Source organism: Podarcis pityusensis, assembly GCF_964106645.2.
Source record: "Podarcis pityusensis genome assembly, chromosome: 8".
Classification (NCBI taxonomy): domain Eukaryota; kingdom Metazoa; phylum Chordata; class Lepidosauria; order Squamata; family Lacertidae; genus Podarcis; species Podarcis pityusensis.
Window position 1 is genome coordinate 85657436 of NC_138033.1, and position 9479 is coordinate 85666914.

Here is a 9479-nt window from a genome sequence, read left to right on the forward strand (position 1 = left end):
GCCATGTATGAACTAGTTGAGATTCTTGCATTACAGGGGGTTGGACTAGATGACCCACGGGGGCCAAACCAACTCTACAATTCTATTACTCTAGGACTATGTAGCTCAACTGGCAATCCATGTCCAGTAGTCAGTAAAGATGATTCTGTGGCTAATCTGTTACAGTTGTATTTGCTTTTCAAGTACAATGAAGAGTAAAATCAGACTTTTCCTTCCTAATGCATGTGCTCACTTTTTCCAAAATGCAGAGACAGTACAGTACACTTAGAATCTTTAAGGCCCCTATATCTGCACTATTCATTTAAAGCACTGTCATGCCCCCAAAGAATCCTGTGAACTGTGGTTTGTTAAGGATGCTGAGAGTTGTTAGGAGACCCCTACTCTCCTCACAGAGCTGCAATTCTCAGGGTGGTTTAACAGTTAGTTCCTCTTCCAAGAAACCCTGGAAGTGTAGCTTGCATCGTTAGAGGAGCTTGCTTAGACTAACACAGTGTAACAGTTTTCCCAAATCTGATGCTCTCCAGATGTTTTGAGCTGCATCCAAGGGTACTAAAGGAGCTTGTGGCTGTAATCTCGAAGCCTTTGTCTATGATCTTTGAGAATTCATGGAGAACAGGTGACGTCCCTGCAGACTGGAAGCAGGTAATTGTTCTCCCCATCTTCAAAAAGGGGAGGGGGAAGGAGACACAGGTAATTACCGACCAGCGAGCTTGACATTTCTGTTAGAATTCCTGCTCCGTGATTGCAGTCATGGGATTTTTGTCTATCACATGACGGTGTATGTTTTGACTCCACAAAATGGAAAGTGACGGAGACATGATGTTTGTGTTACTGTGTTCAGTGAAGTGGGACTATTGTCCTTTGTTTTTTTCCTCTTTGCTAACTGATGCTAGAGAGAGAGGGAGCCATGTTGCAGTGCGCTGTGTGTGTTTATTTTTTTTTTTTTTAACGTATTTTTATTCAAGGTATGTGCAATGTCTCTTTCTCGTATTTCCCCCCCCCATGTAACTTTTTTTTTTTTTTTTTACAAATTGGTTTCATTTGTTAAGACATTAGGAAGAATAGGGGCAAAGAGGTGGGGGGGGGGAGATGAGTGGGGTTGGGGTTGGGTGGTAATGTTTCTATTTTACTTAATATATGTGGGGTTTTGTGTCAGCTCCGTGTGTGTTTATATGTAAATAAAGTAGATTAGCTAAAATGCTGAGTTGCTGAGGTCTGTTACGCAAACTGCGAACACTCTGTGGATCCCTAAGTGTGCTGATGTCTGTTGGCATCGGTCGCTGTGATGTTTGGGCTGAAGAAAGCTTTTGAAGCTCCTGAACGATCAGGAGGGAGAGAACATGCCAGTCGGGCTTGTGTCTCTGCCAGGGTCCTACTCGAGTGTAGGACAATCTCCTGACAATCAATACCCTTCCAACTCTACAATTCTGATTCTACGAGGATTCTCATCAGGCCCTGCTAGGACAACCAAGCAGTGCTGCCTGGGGCTGATGTGTGCTGTTGTCCTAAGCAGCTGGAGGGTGTCAGGTTGGGGAAAGCTGGGGAGCAGAATACTTTCAGGTCCTATGCCTTGGTTTCCCTTCTGGATTTTATTCTGCACGTACCACACTGCTGCGATTTCCTGCAGTAAACTAGTATAGTAATACTGGAGGTATAGACAAGAGAGCGACATACATGACAAGCCACCAGAGCTCCTGTGTTCCAGCCAATGAGGATTACTGGTTTGTGAGAGAAATGGTTGTGGATCTGGAAAAGAAAGGGAAAACGGGAAATTCAAAAGTTAAGTAATTTCCAAACTGGAAGCCACGCATATCCAACTGAAAAGTTTTGGATTTATAGAAGCTTGAGGGAAGTTCAACACTACTAATTGGATTTACTACTACTACTACTACTCCTGTACCCACCTCCATAACTTTGCCTCTCACAGCACCGATCATGTGCTCCAGGCATTGCAACACTCCAACACCACTGCCGTTATTCATTAAATGGGTAGCAACAGGGATCACCTGCAAGACAAGCAAAGACAAGCAAATTAAACAGCAATTCCATCACAGTCCAAGTTATATTGCAACCAAAAGTTACATCTGTGAATTTCATTGGAGGGGAAAAACACAAAGATCTGGGACTCTGCAAACTGTTGAGTTTGTAAATATCTGGAGTGTCTTACTCCACCTCAATATGGTTCTAGCTTTTTATATGGTGTTGGGCTGAATCCCTCTACCCATACCAGACATTTTTTGCCTGATGTGGGATTACAAATACCCTACAGAACTGTGGGATTGGAAGAGACTCTAAAAGTCATCTAGTTCAACCCCCTGCAATGCAGGAACCACAGCTAAAGAATCCATGACAGATTGGCCATCCGACCTCTGCTTAAAAACCTCCAATGAAGAGCAGTCCACCACCTTCTTAGGAAGCCCAGTCCACTGTCAAAAGAGTTCTTACCATCAGAAAGTTATTCTTAATGTTAAGTCAGAATTTTCTTTCTTGTCATTTGAAGCCATTGTTTCGGATCCTACCCTCTGGAGCAGCAGAAAACAAGCTTGCTCCATCTTCCATGTGACAGTGACAGCCCTTGAGATATTTGAAGATGACCATCTCCTCTCAGTCTTCTCTTTTGCAGGCTCAACATGCCAACTCCCTCAACTGCTTCTCATCAGGCTCGGTTTCCAGGCTCTTTATCATCTTGTCCACCACCTTCTGCACATTCCAGCTTTACAATATCCTTCTCAGACTGTGGTGCCCAGAACTGGGCATAGTATTCAAGGCGGGGTCTTACTAAGGCAGACTAGAGTGGTACTATTACTTCCCTTGTTCTGAATACTATACTTCTGTTGACGCAGCCTAGAATTGCATTAGCATTTTTTGCTGCTGCATCACACTGTTGACATGAAGCCCAGAAGTGTCCCCCATTCACCTGTTACCTGCCCAGGGTATTTCCCAGTACTTCCACTTTCATGTGTGCCTGATCTCCCTCTCCCGCAAATGGTTATTCTACACTTGTTTTCCATCTAAATCCAATCCAAGAAGGGAATGCGAGTCTACAGGAGTCTGTGGGGTTCCTGCAACTGCACTGAAGGCGGGGAGGGAGGGGACATAGCTTGCTGTAGGAGAATGAGAACAGGGTGGTGAAGAGACACAAACCTTTCCCAAGCAAGAGAGTTGTGACTGCCAGAATCGATGCCGCCGAGAAGTGGGAAACATTGAATTGGAGGGTCCAGAAGATGCCAACAGGATGAGGGGAGAACCAGGCAACTTGCTCTTGGGAAAACAAACAAATCCAAGAGGTTAAAAAAAAGCTGCTTCTCAAAGAGGCTCCAGCCCCTTCAACAACCACGTCTCCAAACACGGTTGCTCTACTGAGATACAGTTTAAGTCTTGACAAACAAAGCTGTCTTCAGTCAAGGGAAGACATTCTGTACTGCCTTTGGGATTTTAAAACCACCAGCCTTTTCCCAATTTAGCAGCTAAATATATCTGCTGCCCTCCCCCAACTGACTAATTCAGAGGGGAACAAGCAATGGCCTTTTTAAACCTCAATTTTTATCTCTGTTATCTGCTAGCTCCCAGCCACCTCCATTTCCACGTGTCTGCTCTCTTCCTTCTCCTGGCAAAAGCCCACTGCAACAGAGTGCCCTCTCAGCTCAGCTCATTATCTAAGCCAAGGTTTGGCTTAATGTGTTGTCTGAACTTTGCATTGTGGCTAAAGCTCTCTCCTCGCTAACCACAAGCTATAGCCAAGAATAAGGACCAGGGAGGAACAAAGTGGCTGATAGCTGCATTCCAGGAGCTGGCATGTTTGCATGTGAACCTGCTCTTAAAATAAAAATGAAAAACAGCAGCAGCACAGAAATAAAACCCAGGACCCCCTCCTCTTCCTGATGGCCCACAAAACACTTACTGGTTTGTTATGTGAAAGGACACCTATGGCTGGATCCCATGGTCGCTTCAGCAAGAGGGAGAGGGCCTCAGCTCCTGCCGCTCCTGTCTTTGCAGTCGAGGACAACAGCATCCGATCGATGAGGATGGGAATCTGAAACACATTGATAAGCATGTGATGGAACTCCAGAACACAGACATTCACTCTGCATAGTGACAGGAAGACATTTGGACTCTATAGCTCGTCACTATTATTAGTACATCAATGGTTAAGGGCTGCCAAATAGGGGTGGGGGATGACGACTAGAGACCTCCTGAAGCAAAAAGGCTCTCTAGCTTCCACTTCCCTTATAAAGGATAACAGCTGAGAGATTTATACATGAGTAGCTTATACATGAGTATTACTCCCAAACAAACACACACAGAAATTCAAACCTACAGTATCTTAAAGGAGAGATTTGTGTTCGCTCTTTTCCTAGCACTTAAGTAGCATTAACCTGAAAGGTCAGCATTCATTTATAATTAGAATTATATGGAATTCAAATTGTGGTATAGTATGATCACGACTTGCATGGGGGTTACGTTTCACAGACGAAGTGTACATGCAAAAATGTGCATACTCAAACCACACTCTTGGAACGTCCCCCATGGAACCATGCTTGCCTTCCAATCTCTCTACTTTGCTTACTAGGCTCTGGAATGCTTAAGTGGGAACTCGGACAGTACCAAGACATCTTATGAAAGCATCCTAGAGTCCAGTAAGCAAGGCTTCTTTTTGTGCCAGGTTTTCTGTGCAATTAATTTGTGGGATTTCAACCTACTGCCTTTCAACCACACAAGGCTGAAATTATGCAGATTAATTGCACACACAATGCAATCGTACTGTACAATAAAATACAATATGTAAGAAATAAAAGCAATAAAAGCAGTGTTTCAAAACCAGGCAACATCTAGCACAGCACATTACAATAGCCCCAACAAACAGAAAAAGGATAAAGTGGTCCACTAAGACCTTCAGAAAATGTCAAGTGGTTGGGAGGGGGAGTTTGGGAACTGCTGGTTTATAAGGAAAAGAGGTGGCACCTTCTTTTAAGTAGAATGCTTTGCCTAAAGAAGAAACATGGAAAGAAGGATTAAAAAGTGTTGGGGGGGGGGACCCCTTCCCCAACACATCATGTTCACTCACCTTTCCTTTAAGAGTCTGCAGGGCATCTAGGTAAGCAGCCAGCATAGGCAAACTAAGGGTTTCCACCAGCGTCGAGTGAAGCCACTGGATCAGCTTGGTATCCCAGCTGATGCTTGCCAAAGCCTGACGTACACGCCGGGCACATTTGTCCACTGCTATCCTCCTGAGCACCGGTTCGTTGCAAGCCTGTTGGAAAACAGAGGAGAAGGACCCAAAGTGAGGTTGCATAACAAAGTGTGCTGACCGCAGAACAAAGTAGCAGTGACAAAGCCTGGAGTTACAATGCCTATGTCTCAGATGTCCAAGTAGAGAGGAGACCTTCCCGACTTCATGGGACAAAACACAGAGGTACAAAGGGCACCACACATTTAATAAAAACGGGCAACCTGTCAGAGGGACTAGAAGCTCAGAAGAGGGGGGAGCAAGAGCAATGCTATTCTTACCCCTTCATTGGCTAACCGGGCCAGCCTGTCAGACTGTAAAGCTTTGAGGATTTTATTGAACAGCTTATTCTGGGCTATTGTCCAGCCAGATCTGCAAAGGAAAAAATCAAGTTAGCAGTTCACCTTCAAGGTCAGCCTGAGGGCAGAATTCTCACATGCAAATCATGGGCAGAACCACAAGCAAAAGTAGGTGGAGCAGTTCACACAAATATGACTTTTGTAGAAAAGGACAGTTTCTAGATACATTTGAACACACCTCTCTGTTCTCAATCTGGGCAGTCAAAACACATTATGAGAGTTCAAAAAGACATTTCAGCCAGGCAAAAGCCACCAAGGAGTAGGGCAGTAGGGCAGTGAGGGTGTGGCCTGGGGGAGTCCCAAGGGCCAGCTAGAGAGGCTTGGAGGGCCAGCTAGAGAGGCTTGGAGGGCCACCTTCAGCCCCCAGAGCCTGAAGTTCCTCACCCCTGCTCCTGTTAAACAAAACTGCAGCTGGAGGCACCCAAAGAGTACTGATTGTGGCCTAGATCAGATGGAAGAGGAAACCATGGTTTGATGCTACAAGAATGGGCAATTGTGAGCCCTGGACTCACCCACTCCCCTGCATTCTCTCCTCTTTTACCTGCCAAAAATGGAGATCAGAAGCCTGTGTTCTTAAACTAACCAGAGTTTCCTGTGGCATGTCTATAACTACAGTTGGCAAGAATAAGCCAGGACTGAACCACTATCTAAATAAGTCACAGTTTTCATTCATTGATGTGATATCCAGGCAGGAAATCATCCTGTATGAAGCAGTTACAAGTTAACCACAAAAACGTTTGGCAAACACACATGCACTCTCCCAAGGCCCACTGCTAACCCAAAATGTCTACACACACCTTGCAACAATGATCTGCATTCACTACCCAAGGATTTTGGAATTAAAGCCAACTTGCAGAACCCTGAACACTGCCTAGTCCCAAATTATCTCCAGGATCAAAAAGCAAAAAAAAGAAAAAGGAAATGACACCACCAAAGCATAAAACAATCTTCTGTCCACTCCCCAATTTATTACCTGTTCATATGCTCCTCCCAGTCATCAGGTGGAGGTGGCGTATCAGTGTCTGTGCGGGCAAATATCACATGGCGCTCACACTCATTCATCACAGTGCGGGCTTTCTGGTTGTCGTAGAGGGGCACAGGTGTGGGAGTCACTGTTTCCACATCAATGGGAACATCTGCCTCACTGAAAGCAGACAAGGCAAGGACATGTCATGGAACAGAGCAATCAGCCTCCGTTTCCCACCCCATAAAAGCTATATGTACCTGCAATACAAAGAATCACATTGAGCAAAAAGGGAGCTCTGGATAAATGGGTAAGCTGGGGTAAATGGGAAGCTGAATCAGAACAAAGGTCCTGCTAGCTCGGCTTTGTCTACATTGGTTGACAGTGGATCTCCAGGATTTCAGACAGGGAGTCTTCCCCAGCACTCCCTGGAGATGATGCTTGAGGGGGTTATTTCTTGCCAGGGGTGGCCCTTCCCATTTCACCTGAGGCAAAAGAGTTAGGTGCTGCCCTGTGCATGCTATGCACCCCCTTTACCATCTCTACCAAAGCCTTGCTTAGCAATGTTATGCAGCTGTGGCTTCCAGCGAAATCTCACTAGAACTCAGAAGCTGCCGCAGCCACTTCTCCTCACTTCTTCAGTGGCAAGGCAGGTCTGCCCATGGAGGAGCCCCTTGGATTCTGCTACCTAAGGCAGCTGCTTCAGTCTACCTCATGGATGGGCCAGCCCTGTGCCTGGGCCCTTTGGCAGGCAAAGGCCGGCATTCTACTACAGTCGTACCTTGGAAGTCGAACAGAATCCATTCTGGAAGTCCGTTCGACTTCCAAAACATTCGAAAACCAAATCATGGCTTCTGATTGGCTGCAGGAAGTTCCTGAGTTCCTGCAGGAAGTTCCCATCTCCTGGTCCAGCATAAGTGTTGGTGCCACTGCTCAACCTTTCAGCTTAGTTTGAAAGAAGCACATGCAAATCCTCAGAAGAAGGGTGGCAAATAAAGCAATTACAGAGACCCGCACACAAAATATCCCTAGTAACTCTCACATAAAAGTAAAACTCACATGGCGTTGCTATCTTGGTGTCTCTTAGGAGTGACGAACAGCAGACGAGTGGGACGGGCATTGCTGGCATCGGGGTGGGCGCTCCATGGCTTGGCATAGCTGTGGTCCAGGAAGACCAGGTCTAGTTCTCTCTCATGGACCGACAGCTGGAAAAGCAGAGAGGTCCCCATCCTCCTTGCCGAGGTTTGGAAGTCTCGCTCAGTGCCTCGGTAAGACATGTCTAGGTCGTATGTCTCTGCCACTAGCACTGGCACAATAAAATCTTACGGCTCCACATTCTTGCTGCTAGGGAAGGATAAAGAAAGAGTAAACAGTGTGAAATAATCTGCTTCTTACCCGTGTTAAGCGCATGTTCAGCCATCAAATGAAAACAACAATGTGCATACAGAGGTAATGCCCCCATTTTGCTCAGTTACTCCAATCGAGTCATTATCTCCATGACCTATGAATCAGGCACAAAAATCAACAAAAATAATACATCATAAAACTGATGCAATAAAAAAAAACCAACCACATGCAGAGTTTTGTGTGTATCTGTTTATGTGCATATTTCTAGGGAAGGAGTCCGTGGCTTTCACCCAAGGGGCCTGTGCCCAGACCAGGTTAAGAACCACTGGGTTACAGTATGACCCAGGTTAAAATCTCTGATTATTCTCGAAGTTCAATGCATGATACGGGACCAGTAATTCGCTTTCAGCCTAACCTACCTCAGAGGGTTGGACCTAAAAATTATAGGATCACCCCGCCGCTCTCTCCAACCTCTGACCAAGGCCGCTGTAGCCGCTCAGAAACAGCCGAGAAGCGCGCCCAAGTTCGAAGAGCAGCAGCAAAAAGAGCCCCTGAGCATGTACAAAGCGCCCAGAGAGACTTCTCCCCCCCCCCATCCGTCAGAAATGAGCGCTTGATATCAGAATCTCTTTCTGGACCCAGAGAAGGAGCAGCTACTCCTCACCCACCTCCGGCCAGAGAAAAAACGCGAGGGGGCTCAACGCCGGACCGAAGCCCCGGAACCCCTCGCCGGAATCCAGGCAGGGCAGGCCTGAGGCCTCGGGCGCATTTGCGCATGCGCGGCGCTCTCCGGAGCCGCCCGTGACTTTGGAAGGGGAGGGAGAGAAGGAAAACCCGGCCGGCGGATCCCGCGCTGAGTCAGGGGAAGTGATCCCGGCACTTGGAACGCGCACAGCTCGGGCGGCCTCTTGGCCCCGCTGGGGAAGAAGGGACTGAGATTTGCAGGCGCCAGGGATCTACATGCAACGGTTGCTGCTGGTTTTGTGCAGGAGATCCCTGCAGGCAAGCAAAAGGCATGAATCATAGAATGGTCGAGTTGGAAGGAACCCCGAGGCTCCCAACCCCCCGCAATGCAGGAATTAAAGCATGCATGCCTCTTCTTAAAAACCTCCCAGGAAGGCAAGTCCACCACATTCCGAGGGAGTCCTTCTCTTACCGCCAGAAAGTTCTTCCTGGTGTTTAGTCGGAATCGCCTTTCTTGTAACTTGAAGCCATTGGTCCAGGTCCAGCCTCCAGAGCAGGAGGAAGCAAGCAGGTCCCCTCTTCATGTGGCAGTCCCTGAGATATTTGAAGATGGCTACAATTTCTCCCCTCAGCCTTCTCTTTTGCAGGCTAAACATGCCACCTCCCTCGACTAGTCTTCCTCATGGTTTCCAAACGCCGCCTGAGAAAGCGGGCTCGCTGCTTTAGTCCTCGGCCCGACTCGGGACCCCCTTCCCAGATGAACCGAGTTCGAGAGGAAGGTGATTCTCGAAGCCAAATAACACCAGGGAGGGGGAAAGCGACGTTTCGTCTCTGTCCTGCGCACGAGCACCATTCACACATTGATACACCCGGCGGAGAGGGAAAGGCGCAGTTCTCC

At 47.1% G+C, this 9479-nt stretch overlaps 1 protein-coding gene across 7 annotated transcripts in view; it reads right to left on the reverse strand.

Annotated features, from left to right (window-relative positions):
• The window catches only part of KANSL3 (KAT8 regulatory NSL complex subunit 3), a 31557-nt gene extending 22163 nt beyond the window's left edge, over positions 1-9394 (reverse strand). For 2 of the 7 annotated variants that reach the window (XM_081017313.1, XM_081017308.1), the window contains exons 1-9: positions 8566-8715; positions 7610-7894; positions 6560-6730; positions 5509-5599; positions 5066-5251; positions 3902-4033; positions 3145-3261; positions 1905-2006; positions 1675-1746 (exon numbers count right to left, since the gene is read on the reverse strand). In XM_081017313.1, coding sequence (XP_080873439.1) covers positions 1675-1746; positions 1905-2006; positions 3145-3261; positions 3902-4033; positions 5066-5251; positions 5509-5599; positions 6560-6730; positions 7610-7827 — 1089 coding nt within the window. In that variant the 5' untranslated portion in view covers positions 7828-7894; positions 8566-8715. Of the gene's footprint in view, positions 1-1674; positions 1747-1904; positions 2007-3144; positions 3262-3901; positions 4034-5065; positions 5252-5508; positions 5600-6559; positions 6731-7609; positions 7895-8561; positions 8720-9053 lie in introns of those variants that run through there. The other 5 variants (XM_081017312.1, XM_081017309.1, XM_081017311.1 and 2 more) reach the window with 5 other exon arrangements.
• Positions 9395-9479: the final 85 nt, after the last annotated feature.